Genomic DNA, 25,450 nt, shown 5'->3' with positions numbered 1-25,450 from the left:
GACAGTTATCCTACCCTGCGTGTGTGTCAGTAATCTGAACCAGTGTGTGTGACAGTTATCCTACCCTGCGTGTGTGTCAGTAATCTGAACCAGTGTGTGTGTCAGTTATCTTACCCTGCGTGTGTGTGTCAGTAATCTGAACCAGTGTGTGTGTCAGTTATCTTACCCTGCGTGTGTGTGTCAGTAATCTGAACCAGTGTGGGTGACAGTTATCCTACCCTGTGTGTGTGTCAGTAATCTGAACCAGTGTGTGTGTCAGTTATCCTACCCTGCGTGTGTGTCAGTAATCTGAACCAGTGTGTGTGACAGTTATCCTACCCTGTGTGTGTGTCAGTAATCTGAACCAGTGTGTGTGTCAGTTATCCTACCCTGCGTGTGTGTGTCAGTAATCTGAACCAGTGTGTGTGTCAGTTATCCTACCCTGCGTGTGTGTCAGTAATCTGAACCAGTGTGTGTGACAGTTATCCTACCCTGTGTGTGTGTCAGTAATCTGAACCAGTGTGGGTGACAGTTATCCTACCCTGCGTGTGTGTCAGTTATCTGAACCAGTGTGGGTGACAGTTATCCTACCCTGTGTGTGTGTCAGTAATCTGAACCAGTGTGTGTGTCAGTTATCCTACCCTGCGTGTGTGTCAGTAATCTGAACCAGTGTGGGTAACAGTTATCCTACCCTGTGTGTGTGTCAGTAATCTGAACCAGTGTGTGTGTCAGTTATCCTACCCTGCGTGTGTCAGTAATCTGAACCAGTGTGGGTGATAGTTATCCTACCCTGTGTGTGTGTCAGTAATCTGAACCAGTGTGTGTGTCAGTTATCCTACCCTGTGTGTGTGTATATGTCAGTTTTTTGGCTTAGTGTGTGTGTCAGTTATCCTACCCTGCGTGTGTGTTTGTGTGTTTGTCAGTTATCCGGGCTAGTGTATTTGTGTTATTGGTCTGGCCCAGTGTGTGTGTGTGTGTGTGTGTGTGTGTGTGTGTCAGTTGTCTGACCTAGTGTGTGTGTGTATATGTCAGTTTTTTGGCTTAGTGTGTGTGTCAGTTATCCTACCCTGCGTGTGTGTTTGTGTGTTTGTCAGTTATCTGGGCTAGTGTATTTGCGTTAATGGTCTGGCCCTGTGTGTGTGTCAGTTATTTTGCCAAGTATGTCAGTTATCTGACCAAGTGTGTGTGTGTGTGTGTGTGTGTGTGTGTGTCAGTCATATGACCTAGTGTGTGTCAGTCGTATGACCTAGTGTGTGTCAGTGTTCAGGATACACCTCCCAGTTGTGTGTGCAGGACAGCCGGTAGAACAATAGTCCTGACCTCAGGATCAGACTCACCATGCTGAAGTACAGGGTGGACCCTCGCTATTTTAGGATGACGACAGGATGGGAAAGAAAAAGAACAAAGAGAAAAGAGAGAGTTTCAGTGTGTGATGGACAGACAGGATCTCAGTCTGAAACATGAGACGGGGGATGGAGCGGGGGAGGGAGAGGGGGAGCATATTGGCAGATAAAGGAGGAAAAGAGGAACAGTTTTCAGAAGACATACTTTAGAGAGAGAGAGGGAGGAGTGATAACAGAAGGATGACAGAGATCAAAAGAAAGGGATGAAAATAGAGATGGTTTTGAATAAGGGATGAGTAGAAGAGAGAAGGTTTATAATAAATGATGATTAGAAGAGGGTTTATAATAGAGGATGATTAGAAGAGAGAGGGTAATAGAGGATGATTAGAAGAGAGAGTGTTTATAATAGAGGATGATTAGAAGAGAGAGGGTTTATAATAGAGGATGATTAGAAGAGCGAGGGTTTATAATAGAGGATGATTAGAAGAGAGAGGGTTTATAATAGAGGATGATTAGAAGAGAGAGGGTTTATAATAGAGGATGATTAGAAGAGAGGGTTTAGAATTAAAGATGAGTAGAAGAGAGAGGGTTTATAATATAGGATGATTAGAAGAGAGAGGGTTTATAATAGAGGATGATTAGAAGATAAGGTTTAAAATAGAGGATGGTTAGAATTAAGGATGGTTAGAAGAGAAGGTTTATAATAGAGGAGTAGTGATGAGGAGTGTTGAGGAGTGTTGAGGAGTGTTGAGGAGTGTTGAGGAGTGTAAGTGTTGCTGGATTGGATATTTTGAATCCAGTATGTATTTTATTTTCTGGATTTGCTTCTTTCTGTCCTCCCTCACACCCCCTCTCCCCCTCCTATTATAATACATGAAACTGTAGAGGGTTCTTTTGGTTCTAGACATGATACACTGGTAGATCCTATTATAATACATGAAACTGTACAGGGTTCTTTTGGTTCTAGACATGATACACTAGTAGATCCTATTATAATACATGAAACTGTACAGGGTTCTTTTGGTTCTAGACATGATACACTGGTAGATCCTATTATAATACATGAAACTGTACAGGGTTCTTTTGGTTCTAGACATGATACACTGGTAGATCCTATTATAATACATGAAACTGTACAGGGTTCTTTTGGTTCTAGACATGATACACTGGTAGATCCTATTATAATACATGAAACTGTACAGGGTTCTTTTTGTTCTAGACATGATACACTGGTAGATCCTATTATAATACATTAAACTGTACAGGGTTCTTTTGGTTCTAGACATGATACACTGGTAGATCTTATTATAATACATGAAACTGTAGAGGGTTCTTTTGGTTCTAGACATGATACACTGGTAGATCCTATTATAATACATGAAACTGTACAGGGTTCTTTTGGTTCTAGACATGATACACTGGTAGATCCTATTATAATACATGAAACTGTACATGGTTCTTTTGGTTGTAGACATGATACACTGGCAGATCCTATTATAATACATGAAACTGTACAGGGTTCTTTTGGTTCTAGACATGATACACAGGTAGATCCTATTATAATAAATGAGGCTGTACAGGGTTCTGTTGATTCTAGACATGATACACTGGTAGATCCTAATATGATACTTTATTGAGAACAATATGACTCGGGTGGCTGAATGTAACACAACATGGGATGTTTTTGGGACAAGGAAGCACTACTAAAGGATCTGTCCTCTGGTTGAATCTGTTCAGTCAAATAGTTGTCTTTAGTGTTTTTAATGATTTGGTGGTAGCTGTCTTGTTTTCTGGGGTTGTTTTCTTTTGTGTTTTTAATGATTTGGTAGTATCTAACTGTTTTGTTCTGGGGCTGTCTTTTTCTTCAGTAAACACCTGCATGAGAACCATCTGGAGATGAATGATAAGAATGGACAATATGTGATGGGACAGAGTGAGTACATAACACTACGCAAGGACATTATAACTTTATACTGTCTTTATAACAATACACACTAGACTGTACACAGACTGTATTCAACTACATGATGACTTCCTAATAGTATAAAGTGTTGCCATTACGCTACATAACAACTCCATAACCCTACATACAACACTCACAACACTACATAATATATTCATAATACTACATATACTTTATGACACCAATTCGGGACTTACATAACAGATTATAAAACATTTCAGGTTTCTGGTATCCACATAAGGACTTACCACTTTATTACACATTCCAGTCAGACATTGGAGTTGTGTTGCTAATAGACTGGTGTATTGATGTTGTTGTTACTGTGGTATCTGTTGTCTTGAAGGTGTATATTAACACTGTTGTTACCGGGGTTACAGCAGGAATGAAGGTGTACATTGATCCGTTTACCTACGAGGATCCTAACGAGGCGGTCAGAGAGTTTGCAAAGGAAATCGACGTGTCCTTCGTCAAAATAGAGGAGGTGATTGGAGCTGGTCAGTATCTGTACATCTATATCTCTAAACACACTATATCTAGAGTATATAATCTGTACATCTATATCTCTAAACACACTATATCTAGAGTATATAATCTGTACATCTATATCTCTAAACACACTATATCTAGAGTATATAATCTGTACCTCTATATCTCTAAACACACTATATCTAGAGTATATAATCTGTACATGTATTCATCTACATACACTGGACCATTGGTCTATATCCACTATCTATACATTCTCTTCATCCCTCTAGAGTTTATCCTTATTTTGTCCTTTTGATACCTGCTGTTTTCATCCTCTCCTTTTCATTCATCCTTTTTGTCTGTTTCTCTCCCTCTTCACCTCTCTCTGAACCCTCAGTCCTCTCCCTCCCTCTGTCCTCTGTCCTCTTATTCCTGGGTAGAATATCAGTCCTATCAGGTTGACTTTCCAAGTTAGTGTGTTAATTAGGGCATGTACCAAATTAGTGCACTAATTATGGGTGCTGTGTTACTGTAGTGTTATGTTATCACTACGGCTGTGTTACTGTAGTGTTATGTTATCACTACGGCTGTGTTACTGTAGTGTTATGTTATCACTACGGCCGTGTTACTGTAGTGTTATGTTATCACTACGGCCGTGTTGCTGTAGTGTTATGTTATCACTACGGCTGTGTTACTGCAGTGTTATGTTATCACTACGGCCGTGTTACTGCAGTGTTATGTTATCACTGCGGCTGTGTTACTGCAGTGTTATGTTATCACTACGGCTGTGTTACTGTATTGTTATGTTATCAATACGGCTGTCTCTCTTCTATCTGCCTTCTCTATGTTTTCTCTCCTTCTCTCTATAACAACACTCCTCATATTTCACAGTAAAGGTCTTATCCAGGAGCCATGCCGTCTTCCAGCTCAGACATGTTATTACTAGCTAGCTGAACCACAAAACACTAGTAGATCATGGGCAGCTAACAGTGAAAGCCATGTGTGTTGCTTGTCTAGAGCTTGGTTGGGTGTATGCCTGCCTGTGTGTGTGTTACAGAAGACACGTGTGAGGATGGATTGATTTAATGCCGGAGAACAGCCCAGGGAAAATACCACTTGTTGCCAATATAGACAAGACCGAGCTCTACATGACATCAATAAATCTACCACCATGTCAGTAGCACTAGAACATGGAATATGACCTCTGTCTGCACCGTTCTACCACCATGTCAGTAGCACTAGAACATGGAATATGACCTCTGTCTGCACCGTTCTACCACCATGTCAGTAGCACTAGAACATGGAATATGACCTATGTCTGCATTGTTCTATCACCATGTCAGTAGCACTAGAACATGGAATATGACCTCTGTCTGCACCGTTCTACCACCATGTCAGTAGCACTAGAACATGGAATATGACCTCTGTCTGCACCGTTCTATCACCATGTCAGTAGCACTAGAACATGGAATATGACCTCTGTCTGCACCGTTCTATAACCATGTCAGTAGCACTAGAACATGGAATATGACCTCTGTCTGCACCGTTCTATCACCATGTCAGTAGCACTAGAACATAGAATATGACCTCTGTCTGCACCGTTCTATCACCATGTCAGTAGCACTAGAACATAGAATATGACCTCTGTCTGCACCGTTCTACCACCATGTCAGTAGCACTAGAACATGGAATATGACCTCTGTCTGCACCGTTCTACCACCATGTCAGTAGCACTAGAACATGGAATATGACCTCTGTCTGCACCGTTCTACCACCATGTCAGTAGCACTAGAACATGGAATATGACCTCTGTCTGCATTGTTCTATCACCATGTCAGTAGCACTAGAACATAGAATATGACCTCTGTCTGCACCGTTCTACCACCATGTCAGTAGCACTAGAACATAGAATATGACCTCTGTCTGCACCGTTCTACCACCATGTCAGTAGCACTAGAACATGGAATATGACCTCTGTCTGCACCGTTCTACCACCATGTCAGTAGCACTAGAACATAGAATATGACCTCTGTCTGCACCGTTCTATCACCATGTCAGTAGCACTAGAACATGGAATATGACCTCTTCCTGCACCGTTCTATCACCATGTCAGTAGCACTAGAACATGGAATATGACCTCTGTCTGCACCGTTCTATCACCATGTCAGTAGCACTAGAACATGGAATATGACCTCTGTCTGCACCGTTCTACCACCATGTCAGTAGCACTAGAATGCTGACAGGACACATCCATGTTGAGCTGAACCGTGTGTTTTGAGCTGAACTGTGTGTGTGTAGAGCTTAGCCGTATGTGCGTAGAGCTGAGCCGTGTGTTGAGCTGAGCCGTGTGTTGAGCTGAACCGTGTGTTGAGCTGAGCCGTGTGTGTGTTGAGCTGAACCGTGTGTTTTGAGCTGAACCATGTGTTTTGAGCTGAACCGTGTGTATGTGTGTGTGTTCCAGGTGAGTTTGGGGAGGTGTGTCGAGGGAGACTGAAGGTCCCTGGTAAGAAGGAAAACTACGTGGCCATCAAGACTCTGAAGGGAGGATACACAGACAAGCAGAGGAGGGACTTCCTGTCCGAGGCGTCGATCATGGGTCAGTGTGTGAGTGTGTAAGGGGGGGGAATAATAATAACAGTTTATCATTAGTTCCTGTTGGCAGGATAACAGGTCGTCCTGCTGGCAGTGATAACCGTTTGTCCTGTTGGCGGTGATAACCGTTTGTCCTGTTGGCAGTGATAACCGCTTATCCTGTTGGCAGTGATAACGGTTTGTCCAGCTGGCAGTGATAACCGTTTGTCCTGTTGGCAGTGATAACCGTTTGTCCTGCTGGCAGTGATAACCGTTTGTCCTGTTGGCAGTGATAACGGTTTGTCCTGCTGGCAGTGATAACCGTTTGTCCTGCTGGCTGTGATAACGGTTTGTCCTGCTGGCAGTGATAACGGTTTGTCCTGCTGGCAGTGATAACAGTTTGTCCTGTTGGCAGTGATAACAGTCCATTCCTGCTGGCAGTGATAACAGTTTGTCACAGTTTGTCCTGCTGGCAGTGATAACAGTTTGTCACAGTTTGTCCTGCTGGCAGTGATAACGGTTTGTCCTGCTGGCTGTGATAACGGTTTGTCCTGCTGGCAGTGATAACGGTTTGTCCTGCTGGCAGTGATAACAGTTCATCCTGTTGGCAGGATTACAGGTTGTCCTGTTGGCAGTGATAACAGTTCATCCTGTTGGCAGTGATAACAGTTCATCCTGCTCGACCTTTGGGAACATTAATAGCTGTATGTTATTCAACATTCTGGTTAATGTGTTTCCAGTCCTCGCAATTACAACATTGTACATAGCCTGTATCTGAATGTGTGTGTTTTAGTGTGTGGTTGTGTATTAGTGGTTCTAGTGTGTGGTTGTGTGTCTTAGTGGTTAATAGGGTATGGTTGTGTGTATAAGTTGTTAGTAGTGTTTGGTTGTGTATTAGTGCTTTATAGTGTGTGGTTGTGTGAATTAGTGGTTAATAGGGTGGGGTTGTGTGTATTAGTGGTTTATAGTGGGTGGTTGTGTGTGTTTTATTGGTCATCAGTGTGTTTTATTCATGTGTGGGTGTGTGTATTATTTGTGAGTAGTGTGTGGATGTGTGTTTTATTGGTCAGTAGTGTGTGGGTGTGGGTTTTATTGGTCAGTAGTGTGTGGGTGTGGGTTTTATTGGTCAGTAGTGTGTGGGTGTGGGTTTTATTGGTCAGTAGTGTGTGGGTGTGGGTTTTATTGGTCAGTAGTGTGTGGGGTGTGTGGGTTTTATTGGTCAGTAGTGTGTGGGTGTATGTTTTATTGGTCAGTAGTGTGTGGGTGTGGGTTTTATTGGTCAGTAGTGTGTGGGGGGTGTGGGTTTTATTGGTCAATAGTGTGTGGGTGTGTGTTTTATTGGTCAATAGTGTGTGGGTGTGGGTTTTATTGGTCAGTAGTGTGTGGGGGGTGTGGGTTTTATTGGTCAGTAGTGTGTGGGGTGTGTGGGTTTTATTGGTCAGTAGTGTGTGGGTGTGGGTTTTATTGGTCAGTAGTGTGTGGGTGGGGGTTTTATTGGTCAGTAGTGTGTGGGGCGTGTGGGTTTTATTGGTCAGTAGTGTGTGGGGTGTGTGGGTTTTATTGGTCAGTAGTGTGTGGGGTGTGTGGGTTTTATTGGTCAGTAGTGTGTGGGGTGTGTGGGTTTTATTGGTCAGTAGTGTGTGGGGGGTGTGGGTTTTATTGGTCAGTAGTGTGTGGGGGGTGTGGGTTTTATTGGTCAGGAGTGTGTGGGTGGGGGTTTTATTGGTCAGTAGTGTGTGGGGCGTGTGGGTTTTATTGGTCAGTAGTGTGTGGGTGTGGGTTTTATTGGTCAGTAGTGTGTGGGTGGGGGTTTTATTGGTCAGTAGTGTGTGGGGCGTGTGGGTTTTATTGGTCAGTAGTGTGTGGGGTGTGTGGGTTTTATTGGTCAGTAGTGTGTGGGGTGTGTGGGTTTTATTGGTCAGTAGTGTGTGGGGGGTGTGGGTTTTATTGGTCAGTAGTGTGTGGGGGGTGTGGGTTTTATTGGTCAGGAGTGTGTGGGTGGGGGTTTTATTGGTCAGTAGTGTGTGGGGCGTGTGGGTTTTATTGGTCAGTAGTGTGTGGGGTGTGTGGGTTTTATTGGTCAGTAGTGTGTGGGGTGTGTGGGTTTTATTGGTCAGTAGTGTGTGGGGGGTGTGGGTTTTATTGGTCAGTAGTGTGTGGGGGGTGTGGGTTTTATTGGTCAGGAGTGTGTGGGTGGGGGTTTTATTGGTCAGTAGTGTGTGGGGTGTGTGGGTTTTATTGGTCAGTAGTGTGTGGGTGGGGGTTTTATTGGTCAGTAGTGTGTGGGTGTGGGTTTTATTGGTCAGGAGTGTGTGGGTGTGGGTTTTATTGGTCAATAGTGTGTGGGTGGGGGTTTTTTTGGTCAGTAGTGTGTGTGGGTGTGGGTTTTATTGGTCAGTAGTGTGTGGGTGGGGGTTTTATTGGTCAGTAGTGTGTGGGGTGTGTGGGTTTTATTGGTCAATAGTGTGTGGGTGTGTGGGTTTTATTGGTCAGTAGTGTGTGGGTGTGGGTTTTATTGGTCAGTAGTGTGTGGGTGTGGGTTTTATTGGTCAGTAGTGTGTGGGGTGTGTGGGTTTTATTGGTCAGTAGTGTGTGGGGTGTGTGGGTTTTATTGGTCAGTAGTGTGTGGGTGTGGGTTTTATTGGTCAGTAGTGTGTGGGTGTGTGTAGTATTTATGAGTAGCGTGTGTAGGTATTCATGTATATATTAATGTGTGGGTATATATATTAATTTATATATTAATGTGCGGGTGTATATATTAATGTGTGGGTGTGTGTATTATTTGTGAGTATTGTGTGGGTGTATATATGAATATATATATCTATATTAATGTGTGGGTGTATATATTAATGTGTATATTAATGTGTCAGGTCAATTTCAATGTGTAGGTCAGTTCCAGCATCCCAATATTATCCATCTGGAAGGTGTCATTACTGCTTCCTGTCCTGTCATGATCCTCACAGAGTTTATGGAGAACGGAGCGCTTGACAGCTTCTTACGGGTTAGTGTCTGTCTGTGGGTCTGTCTGTCTGTCTGTGAGTCAGTCTGTCTGTGGGTCAGTTTGTCTGTCTGTCTGTGGGTCAGTCTGTCTGTCTGTGAGTCAGTCAGTCTGTGGGTCTGTCTGTCTGTCTGTAGGTTAGTCTGTCTGTCTGTCTGTCTGTGGGTCAGTCTGTCTGTCTGTCTGTGGGTCAGTATGTCTGTCTGTCTGACTGTTAAGTGACTGGTTGTCTGAGACTTGTGAGTTTCTGTCCAATATGTAGATTATTTTGTATCTTTTTTATTCATCACTCATCTTGTCTCTCCCCTCCTCCCCCTCCTCCCCCGTTCCAGTTGAATGATGGTCAGTTTACTCCCATTCAGTTGGTGGGGATGCTGCGTGGCATCGCCTCAGGTATGTAACTGTTGACGGCGAACCCGCTAACGGGAGAATCTCAGTTTAAGGTGTCATGACGGTTCCTCAGTTGGCTCTTCTGAGGTCTGGGTTTTTACTGGACTGGAAGACACTGTCATCGTATTCATCTGTGTCTGGAAAACCTGTCCTGCGAGAAAAACACCAATTGTTCTGAAAATCATATACTTGTGGATTCAGTAGCTATAATGTTTGGTGTTTTACAGGTATGAAGTACCTCTCAGAGATGAGTTATGTGCATCGTGACCTGGCAGCTCGGAACATACTGGTGAACTCTAACCTGGTGTGTAAAGTGTCTGACTTCGGCTTGTCACGCTTCCTCCAGGAAAACTCCTCCGACCCGACCTACACCAGCTCCCTGGTAAATACCCCAAACCACCCCATTACACCAGCTCCCTGGTAAATACCCCAAACCACCCCATTACACCAGCTCCCTGGTAAATACCCCAAACCACCCCATTACACCAGCTCCCTGGTAAATACCCCAAACCACCCCATTACACCAGCTCCCTGGTAAATACCCCAAACCACCCCATTACACCAGCTCCCTGGTAAATACCCCAAACCACCCCATTACACCAGCTCCCTGGTAAATACCCCAAACTACCCCATTACACCAGCTCCCTGGTAAATACCCCAAACTACCCCATTACACCAGCTCCCTGGTAAATACCCCAAACCACCCCATTACACCAGCTCCCTGGTAAATACCCCAAACCACCCCATTACACCAGCTCCCTGGTAAATACCCCAAACCACCCCATTACACCAGCTCCCTGGTAAATACCCCAAACCACCCCATTACACCAGCTCCCTGGTAAATACCCCAAACCACCCCATTACACCAGCTCCCTGGTAAATACCCCAAACCACCCCATTACACCAGCTCCCTGGTATATACCCCAAACCACCCCATTACACCAGCTCCCTGGTATATACCCCAAACCACCCCATTACACCAGCTCCCTGGTAAATACCCCAAACCACCCCATTACACCAGCTCCCTGGTAAATACCCCAAACCACCCCATTACACCAGCTCCCTGGTAAATACCCCAAACCACCCCATTACACCAGCTCCCTGGTAAATACCCCAAACCACCCCATTACACCAGCTCCCTGGTAAATACCCCAACCCACCCCATTACACCAGCTCCCTGGTAAATACCCCAAACCACCCCATTACACCAGCTCCCTGGTAAATACCCCAAACTACCCCATTACACCAGCTCCCTGGTAAATACCCCAAACCACCCCATTACACCAGCTCCCTGGTAAATACCCCAAACCACCCCATTACACCAGCTCCCTGGTAAATACCCCAAACCACCCCATTACACCAGCTCCCTGGTAAATACCCCAAACTACCCCATTACACCAGCTCCCTGGTAAATACCCCAAACTACCCCATTACACCAGCTCCCTGGTAAATACCCCAAACCACCCCATTACACCAGCTCCCTGGTAAATACCCCAAACCACCCCATTACACCAGCTCCCTGGTAAATACCCCAAACCACCCCATTACACCAGCTCCCTGGTAAATACCCCAAACCACCCCATTACACCAGCTCCCTGGTAAATACCCCAAACTTCCCCATTACACCAGCTCCCTGATAAATACCCCAAACTACCCCATTACACCAGCTCCCTTATAAATACCCCAAACTACCCCATTACACCAGCTCCCTGATAAATACCCCAAACTACCCCATTACACCAGCTCCCTGGTAAATACCCCAAACCACCCCATTACACCAGCTCCCTGGTAAATACCCCAAACCACCCCATTACACCAGCTCCCTGGTAAATACCCCAAACCACCCCATTACACCAGCTCCCTGGTAAATACCCCAAACCACCCCATTACACCAGACCCCTGGAGAGTATAATATATTTAGATTTACAGGCCAACCTCCGGACACTGTCTGAACTGAAAAGGTTGTCCACATTTTAGTTTTTACATGGTGTTTTACACTGTTGCTGTAAAAGCAGAAGGAATCCAGCTGAACTGAGCCCAGACCCAGTGAATATGTTTGTTCTGGGGTCAGAGTTGACTGTTGATTCAGCAGGGACAGTTTGGGCTGGTCTAGAAGACCCCGGGCTGGATAGAATATGTTCAGTCAGTGTGTGTTATCCTATCTTTCATTTCCTACAGGGAGGAAAGATCCCGATTCGCTGGACGGCTCCAGAGGCGATAGCGTTCAGGAAGTTCACGTCGGCCAGTGACGCGTGGAGCTACGGCATCGTCATGTGGGAGGTGATGTCCTTCGGGGAGCGGCCGTATTGGGACATGAGCAACCAGGACGTGAGTTGTTTCACAGATCTGACCTGGTGCTTCTACGCTATTTCAGTCCACCTTCAGTTTCATAACTATTCACAGTATGTCTTTCTCTCTGTCTGTCAGGCTGTCTGTCTTTCTGTCTGCCAGGCTGTTGTTTTACAGATCTGACCTGGTGCTTCTACGCTATTTCAGTCCACCTTCAGTTTCATAACTATTCACAGTATGTCTTTCTCTCTGTCTGTCAGGCTGTCTGTCTTTCTGTTAGTCTGTCTGTCCGGCTATCTGTCTGTCTGTCTGCCAGGCTGTCTGTCAGACTGTTGGTCTGTTTGTCAGACTGTCAGTCTGTAAGGTTATTAAGAGAGTCAGTGAGAAATATGGTTTGACAACATCTGTATGTGTGTGTGTGTCCGTCCAACCAGGTGATCAATGCCATAGAGCAGGACTACAGACTGCCCCCCCCTCCAGAGTGCCCCTCCTCCCTCCACTCCCTCATGCTGGACTGCTGGCAGAAGGAGAGATCTGCTCGGCCGCGTTTTGCTAACGTGGTCTCAGCGCTCGATAAGCTTATCAGAAACCCTGCCTCCCTGAAGATCACACGGCCTGATGGCCCCGGGTAAGAGAGGAACTGTGTGTGTGTGTGTGTGTGTGTGTGTGTATATGTGTCTGTATGTGTGTGTGTATATGTGTCTGTATGTGTGTGTGTATATGTGTCTGTATGTGTGTGTGTGTGTGTGTGTATGTGTGTGCGTCTGAGTGTCTGTATGTGTGTGTGTGTGTGTGTGTGTGTGTGTGCAGTAAATTTGACAGCCAGTTCCCTCCCTTGGGGAAAGACATTCCAGTGTGTGTGGGGGGGTTAAGAAGACCACTGTGTGTGTGTGTGTGTGTGTGGGGGGGGGGGGGGGGTTGGTGCAGTGTACAGGACATTCCACCTACAAAGAGAGAAGGGGGCTGGGGGTGTTTGACTGACAGGTCTGGAATGTCATGTATGTTAGTGTGGACAATGACCGGGGGGCCGCTGCTAGAGAACAAGGACACTGGGGAGATGACAGGACACACACACACACGCACACGCGACACACACTCACACCACACACACACACTCACACCACACACACACACTCACACCACACACAACTGACCTAGTGCCCAATCTGCTGCCAATCCCAGACCTTCGCTCCTCTCTCTGTGTGTGTTTATCCAGTGTTTGACCTCAGTGTTGCACCTGTCCCTCAACTCCCATCTGTGGCTACTCAGCCTGTCAATCAAATCTGCTTCTCTTTCTTGCTCCCTCCTTCCCTCCTTCCCTCCCTCCCTCCCTCCCTCCCTACTTCCCTCCCTCCCTCCCTCTGATTACCATGTGGGTTTGTACTGAGGTGTGATTGTCCTGCTGTCCCCAGCTCCTCCCAGCCCCTCCTGGATCAGCGCCCCCCACCTCCCCTGTCAGCCTGTGGTTCCGTCTCCGAGTGGCTTCATGCCATCAACATGTCCCGGTACCAGGACAGCTTCACTCAGGCAGGCTTCACCAGCCTGGACCTCATTGCTCAGATTTCCACAGAGTAGGTAGAACACAGACACATGCAGACACACACACACACACACACATACAGACACTCAGACACACACATACAGACACACATACACACATACAGACACTCAGACGCAGACACATACACACACATACACACACACACACACACACACACACACATAAAGACACACATACACACACACACACACACATACAGACACACATACATACAGACACACACACACACACATACACACGCACACAGATACTTAGTGAACTCTGTTGAGATCTGTTGCATATTGGGCTAACTTGTCATTGTTATGCTAATTGTTTGATCTGTTTATCCCTGTGTGTGCGTGCGTGTGTGTGTGTGTGTGTGTGTGTGTGTGTGCAGAGACCTGTTGCGTATCGGGGTGACCCTAGCAGGACATCAAAAGAAGATCCTCTCTTCCATTCAGACACTTAGGGTCCACAAGGCCCCTCCCATGCTTCGATACTGATCATTCACCTCCCACATACCCTTGAAGCCCCTCCTACCCTTGGATACTGACCAATCACACCAAAGCTCAACTGACAAGCCAACTTTTATGGCATCCCTATGCCAACAGTCTCTCTATCCAATCACTGTGCTCAGACCCACTGTGATTTTACAGGAGGCACCCTTCACCCAATCACTAGTGGGAGACCGGGAGATAAAGAAGAATTCTTTGTGAATCTTTTATTTGAATAATTATGCTGTCACAGGAATACTACACAGGAATACTCTGGGAATACCGTGGGAATACTCTGGGAATACCGTTGGAATATGGTGGGAATACTGTTGGAATATGGTGGGAATACTGTAAGCTCCGTTGGGAGTTTGGACCCTCTGTGTTGACTTGGTTCTCCTCCTAACCGAGGTCCAACTGACATTCTGATCTACTATGTCCCTGACACCATGATTAATGAGACATGTACCGCTAAGATGGAAAGACCAAATCCTCCCCTCTGTCATAAAAGATGGTTGAAGATGGACTCATTTTCTCCTCTGTCATAAAAGACTGATAAAGACAGACGGATCTCTTCTCCCGTCACCCTCCACCTCTGGCCGGGAGTCTGACTGAACTGAATTTTTGTTCGACATGAACTCTGACCCTTAATCCCCCGACACACTTCTGTGATGACACTGCTGTGCTTTGACTAATCAACGACGGTCCCTGGAGTTGACTGTCTGACCTCTGACCCCATCCGGTGAAATGTGGGGGGTTGCAGTCATGAGGCTCTCCCTTTGCATTATGGGAGATGTAGTAGCCGATGCCCTCACATTGAAGGCTTTGTATTGATGTTTTAATTGTTTCTTATTTTGGTGATGAAAGCAGAATGTTTTGTAATAATGATGATTATTATTCTGTTGCCTTTTCTAAAAAGCCTTAAATAAATGTGACTGATTTATATTATTATTATTGTTATGATAGTATATTCAGTAATTTGATTTATATATATTTGAGCAAATATTGGGAGAGGCGTGTCCATCAATTACTGTGACCAATCACAATAAAGATGGCAAAAGTTGCCCCGCCCGTGCTGTGTTCTGCGTCTCGTGTGTGCGTGCGAGCATTTGTGAGTCTGGGAGAGTGTATGTTGATGAGGGACCAGTAGGTGGGTCTTCATCTTTTAAGATAACCCTCTGAAAGACAACTGGCAAGCTGTGTGTGTGTATATGTTCAGGGGTGTGTGTGTATGTGTGTGGGGGTGAGTGTGTGTGTTTGTGTTCAGGGGTGTGTGTGTATGTGTGCGGGGGTGAGTGTGTGTGTTTGCATTTCTTTGGTAAGGGAAACTGATAAGAGGCCGATGGATGGCGATATGGATGGAGACAGGGAGAGGTGTGTGTGTGTGAAAGCATGGGGGTGTGTTGATGGTCTTCACTGTGGTGCAAGACAGACAGATACATTACTACTGTGATACTCAGAGATTGAGACAGACAGAGACATTACTACTGTGATAATCAGAGATTGAGGCAGACAGAGACATTACTACTGTGCTACTCAGAGATTGAGACAGACAGAGATATTACTACTGTGATAATCAGAGATACAGAGACATTACTACTGTGATGCTCAGAGATACAGAGACATTACTACTGTGATACTCATAGATTGTGGGAAAGACAGACAGATATTATTATTGTGGTATTGAGAGATTGGGCAGACAGACAGATATTATTATTATTGTGGTATTGAGAGATTGGGGAGACAGACAGATATTATTGTGGTATTGAAAGATTGGGGAGACAGACATATGTTATTATTGTGGTATTGAGAGATTGGGCAGACAGACAGATATTATTATTGTGGTATGGAGAGATTGGGGAGACAAACATTATTATTGTGGTATTGAGAGATTGGGGAGACAGACAGATATTATTATTGTGGTATGGAGAGATTGGGGAGACAAACATTATTATTGTGGTATTGAGAGATTGGGGAGGCAGACAGATATCATTATTGTGGTACTGAGAGATTGGGGAGACAGACAGATATTATTGTGGTACTGAGATATTGGGTCAATGACTTAGAGATGCTTTGTGAATGGTTTGGGGATCTTGACAACAGTGTTAATGATTACTTCCTTTTTATCCATTTGTCCATCTCTTTCCCTGCATCTTTCTTCAGCCAAAGCTATCAGCTTGATCTGTTCATACATGCCCGATATCCTTCCATCTTCCCTCAAATGTCCCAGCTTCACCCCTCCAGCCTGCGGTGCTGCTATAACGAGCTACACAGGGAAGAGCACAGAGTGTGTTGGCCTTCTGTCCCCTCAGGTCCTGCCACTACCTGAAGGAAATACTTCTGTAAGAGAATGCCGACTCAAGGTGTGTTTGAGAGAAGAGAGACTGAGGGGGTGTGTGTTGAAGAGAGACTGAGGGGGTGTGTGTTGAAGAGAGACTGAGGGGGTGTGTGTTGAAGAGAGACTGAGGGGGTGTGTGTCGAAGAGAGACTGAGGGGGTGTGTGTTGAAGAGAGAAAAGACAGATTGTGTGTGTATGTGTGAGAGAGAGAAGACAGTGTATGGAAATACTTTTTAGATGAAGTACAAAAAAAAGACACATGTTTCCTCCCTGTTTCCATATGTTCGGACTTTGTCCAGCCAATCAGATGTCTCGTGAGATCACTCTCATCCAATCAGTTCCCTCCTGGGAATAATCTCAGCCAATGACACATCTCCAGGGACACTCAGTGTTCTCTCATCTGTTCCGCCTCCCCTCAGTCTCAAATCTCATAAAGGACGATGATATAGGTTGATAATAAAGAATGATGTGTCCAGTGTTTGTTATTCATTCATTATGTTTTAATTCAAAAGTAATGATACCTCGAACAGTGAGTCATCAGGGACAGAAGGAGGGAGAGTTAGGGAAGGAGACAGAGAGCGAGGGAGGGAGGGAGAGTTAGGCAGGGGACAGGGAAGAAGGAGGGAGAGGGAGATTTAGGGAAGGAGACAGGGAGCGAGGGAGGGAGAGTTAGGGAAGGAGACAAGGAGCAAGGGAAGGAGAGGGAGAGTTAAGGAAGGAGACTGGGAGCGAGGGAGGGAGAGTTAGGGAAGGAGACAGGGGAGAAGGAGGGAGAGTTAGGGAAGGAGACAGGGGAGAAGGAGGCAGTGTTAGGGAAGGAGACGGGAGAAGGAGGGAGAGGGAGAGTTAGGGAAGGAGACAGGGAGAGAAGGAGGGAGAGGGAGAGTTAGGGAAGGAGACAAGGAGCAAGGGAGGGAGAGGGAGAGTTAGGGAAGGAGACTGGGAGCGAGGGAGGGATGCATGAAGGGAAAAAGGGAGAAAGGGGAGGGATTGAGGAAAGGAAGGAGGGAAGGAAAATGAGGTGGGGGGTGTGTGTATGTGTGTGTATTTGTGTAATGGTTCCCAAACACCCTCTGAGTTACAATAATGTTGTGTTTTCTTTTAGTTTCATTTGTGGCTTGTTTGTATTTCCCTGACCTCTGACCCTCAATAGTCCCTTGACCCCTGTCTGACCGTAACAGAACCACTGTTGTGATTGAAATACCCCGATTCCCACAACTCTGAATTTTACTGACCGTTCTCTGTGCTCTTGGCCCCGTTTTGACCGTAATCCCGTGGCCTTGTACGTAATCTACCTCTAAACCCAAAACCTTGACCATAATCTCATCACACTCTGAGGGAATATGTGACCGGGGGTGAAACTCTGGGAGTTGTAGTCAGACTGCAGTCTGCCATGCATCTGCTTTACAGGGAAAATAGATTAGTGTCTGTGATGCTTCTGCTTTGACATGTACCTCATGAATCCTAGAAACATATGTCTGGATAGTGGGAACTGATAACGGTCGAGTTACTGCACTAACATGTCCCATGATTCCTCTCTCACGTCCCATCTGGCGGGACACGCCAGTGTACTTCTAAACACTGTGAAAATGACTATACAAGATAAGACTTTTCACTCTCTTGTGGAGAAAAAGAGCTATTATAGATGCTTTGTGATGTTAACAAGGTGAAATCTGCACATTTTCTGTCCCGGTTGAACAGTGCAGAATAAGTTCTTTTCTTCTCCCGTCACAGACGGTTCATCTGAGATCTCATTTCAGGCATTTCCAGAAAGTAAGAAGCATTGCTCAGGTGCTGCGTTTGGTGAAGTAAAGACACCTCCAACTGACCATCTCTAGTTCTCATCCATGGGGATTCGCAGTCCCAACGTGTCTTTATACACACACAGAAACCCACACACACACAGAAACACACAAGGTTACCCTAGCAGCTCTGTGTGGTGAAGCAGAACTATGACCTCTGAACCTGAACATGTGCTCTAATCACCCATAGACAGCCTTGTGTGTGTGCATGTGTGCGTGTGTGTGTGTGTGCATGTGTACGTGTGCGTGTGTGCATGTGTGCGTGTCTGTGTGTTTTTGAGTGCGTGACTGACATTTTAAGTAACTCAATACTCAGGAAACATTTGGTTTTGATTAAAATGTGCCTGTCTGGCAGCCTTCTGAATAACTCTGGAGTGTGTGTGTGTGTGTGTGATATGGGATTTCCCTATGTTTCTAACCACAGAGTTCCAACAAGGCGTGTGTATTCATATCATGTTTTGTATGTTGGTTACATCCAAATCCAAAAGTATGTATTTTTACGGTAAGGAGATTTATTTTAATGGGTCCTGTTTTCAGATGTATTGGCAAGGTAGGACAGGAGAGGATTTTTGTATGAGCTTTGATTTCCTGGACTCTCAGCTCATGTTCCATCAACTTTAAAACATTATAAAGAACATTAAAGATGCAGTCCAGATCGTTTGCAATTTTTCTTAAAATCTTTTTGAACCAAAATGTTTCCATACGGTACAGCGGACAGGGGTTCTCAACCTGGAGGAAATGTCCCCAAAAGAGGACATCTGAGCTTACATGTATTATTTTAATGTTAATTAATATAAATAATATAATAGGCCATGTTAAAACCTCACCTACAATAAACTACATGCTGAATGATGAATTACGGGTCACACCAGTTAAACCAAATCTCTTACAGCCCATTTTGGTTGACCAACTTACAAATGTTTTAAAAACAATATTTCTCTATAAAAAAATAAATAATGAAAAGCAATGACGGACTTTTCAGTTCTTGATTTTTCATTCAAATCGTTATTGAGTGACCTAAATGGCGATTAAGGACACAAATCTACATGCACCCAAAATCTTTTCTGGTGAATAAATGCTGTGAAATTGATCCTGGTGGATATAGGTTGGGGAATTGATCCTGGTGGATATAGATTGGGAAATTGATCCTGGTGGATATAGTTTGGGGAATTGATCCTGGTGGTTATAGGTTGGGGAATTGATCCTGGTGGATATAGGATGGGGAATTGATCCTGGTGGATATAGGTTGGGAAATTGATCCTAGTGAATATAGGTTGGGGAATTGATCCTGGTGGATATAGGTTGGGAAATTGATCCTGGTGGATATAGGTTGGGGAATTGATCCTGGTGGATATAGGTTGTGAAATTGATCCTGGTGGATATAGGTTGGGGAATTGATCCTGGTGGATATAGGTTGGGGAATTGATCCTGGTGGATATAGGTTGGGAACACCTGACACAGAAGACAGTTTACCTGCTGTGATTCACCTAGTTAGATAATAAACAGGAGGATCAACCTGAGTAGACCTTCCAGTGAAGAAACAGGGTTAGAATGTAACTATTAAATCTGAGTAGAACTTTGGAGAACATGGTTAGAACTTAACTATTCGTTCGGAGTAAGACTTTGGAGAACAGGGTTAGAATTTAACTACTCATTTGGAGTAGAACTTTGGAGAACAGGGTTAGAATTCACCTGAGGTCAAATAGATTTTTGGCCAGGAGCCAACAGTGGAGAAAAGGACAGGATTTTAGTTTGAGTCTTGAGCTCCTGTGAAGAGAGAAGAGCAACTGAAACTGAAAATGTGTGCTGAAACCACAAATGCAGGGGCAGTGGTAAATTCAAACCTGCCAGGACAATGTTTATGCCATGTTTATGCAGTACAATACTCATCCAAAGCCCACACACTTTCTCATTCAAATTAAAGCCTACATGTTAAGGGGTTAGCCTGGCAGTAGTGGGAGAACCCAAGACCAGTCTGGTAGGCCATCTGACTGCCAGAAAAAGCGCTCTAGCCTAAATACTGCAATACAGGTTTGATTGAATTCAGCGGAAGGTTTGTACAATGCCAAGAGAGACAAAGGGTTGTAAGATATCAGTTGACTGTGTCTGGGGTTATAAGATATCAGTTGACTGTATCTGGGGTTATTAGATATCAGCTGACTGTGTCTGGGGTTATAAGATATCAGCTGACTATGTCTGGGATTATAAGATATCAGCTGACTGTGTCTGGGGTTACAAGATATCAGCTGACTGTGTCTGGGGTTAGAAGATATTAGCTGACTGTATCTGGGATTAGAAGATATCAGCTGACTGTGTCTGGGGTTAGAAGATATCAGCTGACTGTGTCTGGGGTTATAAGATATAAGCTGACTGTCTGGGGTTATTAGATATCTGCTGACTGTGTCTGGGGTTATGAGATATCAGCTGACTGTGTCTGGGGTTATTAAATATCAGCTGACTGTGTCTGGGGTTATTAGATATCAGCTGACTGTGTCTGGGCTTATTAGATATCAGCTGACTGTGTTTGGGGTTATAAGATATCAGCTGACTGTGTCTGGGGTTATAAGATATAAGCTGACTGTCTGGGGTTATGATATATCAGCTGACTGTGTCTGGTGTTATGAGATATCAATGGAGAAGGTTCACATCAGATCAGAACTGTAATATTAGACTTTTATCCAGCTAGATCAGCCAGGGAACATCAGCTGACTTTGGGATCTTTCCCACCAGACTCAGACTCACCACAGACTCAGGGTTTCCTTATCTAATCTGGTGGATTATTTAAATCGGACAGGGATCTGTCTGCTGCTGTACTGGTCATCCTTCAAACTGACCCACCACCACCCCAACCTCCAAACCCACCACCACCACCAGCCCAACCCCCAAACCCACCACCACCAGCCCAACACCCAAACCCACCACCACCCCAACCTCCAAACCCACCACCACCACCACCCCAACACCCAAACCCACCACCACCACCCCAACCTCCAAACCCACCACCACCACCAGCCCAACACCCAAACCCACCACCACCACCCCAACCTCCAAACCCACCACCACCACCAGCCCAACACCCAAACCCACCACCACCACCCCAACATCCAAACCCACCACCACCACCAGCCCAACACCCAAACCCACCACCACCACCCCAACCTCCAAACCCACCACCACCACCAGCCCAACACCCAAACCCACCACCACCACCCCAACCTCCAAACCCACCACCACCACCAGCCCATCACCCAAACCCACCACCACCACCCCAACCTCCAAACCCACCACCACCACCCCAACCTCCAAACCCACCACCACCACCCCAACCTCCAAACCCACCACCACCACCCCAACCTCCAAACCCACCACCACCACCACCACCCCAACCTCCAAACCCACCACCATCACCCCAACCTCCAAACCCACCACCACCCCAACCTCCAAACCCACCACCACCCCAACCTCAAAACCCACCACCACCACCAACCCAACACCCAAACCCACCACCACCAACCCAACACCCAAACCCACCACCACCCCAACCTCAAAACCCACCACCACCACCCCAACCTCCAAACCCACCACCACCCCAACCCCAAAACCCACCACCACCCCAACCTCAAAACCCACCACCAACCCAACACCCAAACCCACCACCACCCCAGCCACCATACCCACATAAACTCACCACCACACCAGCCTCCAAATCCACCCACCACCTCAGCCTCCAAACCCACCCAAACTCATCCACCGACCCAGCCTCCAAACCCACCACCACCCCAACCTCCAAACCCACCACCACCACCAGCCCAACACCCAAACCCACCACCACCACCCCAACCTCCAAACCCACCACCACCACCAGCCCATCACCCAAACCCACCACCACCACCCCAACCTCCAAACCCACCACCACCACCCCAACCTCCAAACCCACCACCACCACCCCAACCTCCAAACCCACCACCATCACCCCAACCTCCAAACCCACCACCACCCCAACCTCCAAACCCACCACCACCCCAACCTCAAAACCCACCACCACCACCAACCCAACACCCAAACCCACCACCACCAACCCAACACCCAAACCCACCACCACCCCAACCTCAAAACCCACCACCACCCCAACCTCCAAACCCACCACCACCCCAACCCAAAACCCACCACCACCCCAACCTCAAAACCCACCACCAACCCAACACCCAAACCCACCACCACCCCAGCCACCATACCCACATAAACTCACCACCACACCAGCCTCCAAATCCACCCACCACCTCAGCCTCCAAACCCACCCAAACTCATCCACCGACCCAGCCTCCAAACCCACCACCACCACAACCTCCAAATCTCCATATCAGCTGACTGTGTCTGGGGTTAGAAGATATTAGCTGACTGTATCTGGGATTAGAAGATATCAGCTGACTGTGTCTGGGGTTAGAAGATATCAGCTGACTGTGTCTGGGGTTATAAGATATAAGCTGACTGTCTGGGGTTATTAGATATCTGCTGACTGTGTCTGGGGTTATGAGATATCAGCTGACTGTGTCTGGGGTTATTAAATATCAGCTGACTGTGTCTGGGGTTATTAGATATCAGCTGACTGTGTCTGGGGTTAGAAGATATTAGCTGACTGTATCTGGGATTAGAAGATATCAGCTGACTGTGTCTGGGGTTAGAAGATATCAGCTGACTGTGTCTGGGGTTATAAGATATAAGCTGACTGTCTGGGGTTATTAGATATCTGCTGACTGTGTCTGGGGTTATGAGATATCAGCTGACTGTGTCTGGGGTTATTAAATATCAGCTGACTGTGTCTGGGGTTATTAGATATCAGCTGACTGTGTCTGGGCTTATTAGATATCAGCTGACTGTGTTTGGGGTTATAAGATATCAGCTGACTGTGTCTGGGGTTATAAGATATAAGCTGACTGTCTGGGGTTATGATATATCAGCTGACTGTGTCTGGTGTTATGAGATATCAATGGAGAAGGTTCACATCAGATCAGAACTGTAATATTAGACTTTTATCCAGCTAGATCAGCCAGGGAACATCAGCTGACTTTGGGATCTTTCCCACCAGACTCAGACTCACCACAGACTCAGGGTTTCCTTATCTAATCTGGTGGATTATTTAAATCGGACAGGGATCTGTCTGCTGCTGTACTGGTCATCCTTCAAACTGACCCACCACCACCCCAACCTCCAAACCCACCACCACCACCAGCCCAACCCCCAAACCCACCACCACCAGCCCAACACCCAAACCCACCACCACCCCAACCTCCAAACCCACCACCACCACCACCCCAACACCCAAACCCACCACCACCACCCCAACCTCCAAACCCACCACCACCACCAGCCCAACACCCAAACCCACCACCACCACCCCAACCTCCAAACCCACCACCACCACCAGCCCAACACCCAAACCCACCACCACCACCCCAACCTCCAAACCCACCACCACCACCACCCCAACACCCAAACCCACCACCACCACCCCAACCTCCAAACCCACCACCACCACCAGCCCAACACCCAAACCCACCACCACCACCCCAACCTCCAAACCCACCACCACCACCAGCCCATCACCCAAACCCACCACCACCACCCCAACCTCCAAACCCACCACCACCACCCCAACCTCCAAACCCACCACCACCACCCCAACCTCCAAACCCACCACCACCACCCCAACCTCCAAACCCACCACCACCACCACCACCCCAACCTCCAAACCCACCACCATCACCCCAACCTCCAAACCCACCACCACCCCAACCTCCAAACCCACCACCACCCCAACCTCAAAACCCACCACCACCACCAACCCAACACCCAAACCCACCACCACCAACCCAACACCCAAACCCACCACCACCCCAACCTCAAAACCCACCACCACCACCCCAACCTCCAAACCCACCACCACCCCAACCCCAAAACCCACCACCACCCCAACCTCAAAACCCACCACCAACCCAACACCCAAACCCACCACCACCCCAGCCACCATACCCACATAAACTCACCACCACACCAGCCTCCAAATCCACCCACCACCTCAGCCTCCAAACCCACCCAAACTCATCCACCGACCCAGCCTCCAAACCCACCACCACCCCAACCTCCAAACCCACCACCACCACCAGCCCAACACCCAAACCCACCACCACCACCCCAACCTCCAAACCCACCACCACCACCAGCCCATCACCCAAACCCACCACCACCACCCCAACCTCCAAACCCACCACCACCACCCCAACCTCCAAACCCACCACCACCACCCCAACCTCCAAACCCACCACCACCACCCCAACCTCCAAACCCACCACCACCCCAACCTCCAAACCCACCACCACCCCAACCTCAAAACCCACCACCACCACCAACCCAACACCCAAACCCACCACCACCAACCCAACACCCAAACCCACCACCACCCCAACCTCAAAACCCACCACCACCACCCCAACCTCCAAACCCACCACCACCCCAACCCCAAAACCCACCACCACCCCAACCTCAAAACCCACCACCAACCCAACACCCAAACCCACCACCACCCCAGCCACCATACCCACATAAACTCACCACCACACCAGCCTCCAAATCCACCCACCACCTCAGCCTCCAAACCCACCCAAACTCATCCACCGACCCAGCCTCCAAACCCACCACCACCCCAGCCTCCAAACCCACCCAAACACATCCACAGACCCAGCCTCCAAACCCACTACCCCCAAGACTCCAAAGTGATCCAAACTCACCCACCACCCCAGCCTCCAAACCCACCCAAACCCACCACCACCCCAACCCCCTACCTCTGCCTCTTGCTTGTTTGTTATCTAGTTCCTGAAGCACATTAAGGTACTATGGAAATTATTTTGTTGAAATTGAAATATGGTATTTCTATAGTGACCTGGCTAGTGGTTAATGAAGACTTAATGTTGTTTGAAATGTCTGTCTTGTTTTCAGAGGTCACAGTGGCTCTCTATCAATCTCTGCTGAACACTGCTGTGCTATGCTGAAAACACACACACACACACACGGCCCCTTGTCCAGACCTCTCCAGTATAATAACTTAAATTTAAAAAACTGAACAATAGAGACAGGGTGTGTGTGTGTTGACCTACATAAGCTCAAGTCTGCTTCTTATTTGGTGTGTGAGAGAGTAAGAAAGATGGAGGTATGGAAACCTGTAGGCAGGCCTGGATGTCAAAAGGCCACAGAACAAATCTGGAAACACAGACTTGCTGTAGG

General features: G+C 46.8%; 1 protein-coding gene across 2 annotated transcripts in view; it reads left to right on the top strand.

Annotated features, from left to right (window-relative positions):
• LOC105009281 (ephrin type-B receptor 4b) overlaps positions 1-15,098 on the top strand; it is a 43,262-nt gene extending 28,164 nt beyond the window's left edge. Inside the window, exons 12-21 of one of the 2 annotated variants that reach the window (XM_029117581.2) lie at positions 3,191-3,255; positions 3,663-3,779; positions 6,215-6,349; positions 9,213-9,325; positions 9,655-9,715; positions 9,940-10,094; positions 11,891-12,040; positions 12,436-12,629; positions 13,414-13,572; positions 13,939-15,098. In XM_029117581.2, the coding sequence (XP_028973414.1) occupies positions 3,191-3,255; positions 3,663-3,779; positions 6,215-6,349; positions 9,213-9,325; positions 9,655-9,715; positions 9,940-10,094; positions 11,891-12,040; positions 12,436-12,629; positions 13,414-13,572; positions 13,939-14,044 (1,255 nt within the window). In that variant the 3' untranslated portion in view covers positions 14,045-15,098. Of the gene's footprint in view, positions 1-3,190; positions 3,256-3,662; positions 3,780-6,214; positions 6,350-9,194; positions 9,326-9,654; positions 9,716-9,939; positions 10,095-11,890; positions 12,041-12,435; positions 12,630-13,413; positions 13,573-13,938 lie in introns of both variants that reach the window. The other variant, XM_029117580.2, reaches the window with a different exon arrangement.
• Positions 15,099-25,450: the final 10,352 nt, after the last annotated feature.

Source organism: Esox lucius, chromosome 24 (genome assembly GCF_011004845.1).
Source record: "Esox lucius isolate fEsoLuc1 chromosome 24, fEsoLuc1.pri, whole genome shotgun sequence".
Taxonomy (NCBI): domain Eukaryota; kingdom Metazoa; phylum Chordata; class Actinopteri; order Esociformes; family Esocidae; genus Esox; species Esox lucius.
The sequence above is the reverse complement of the archived record's forward strand: the minus strand, read 5'-3'. Positions and strand labels throughout refer to the sequence as shown.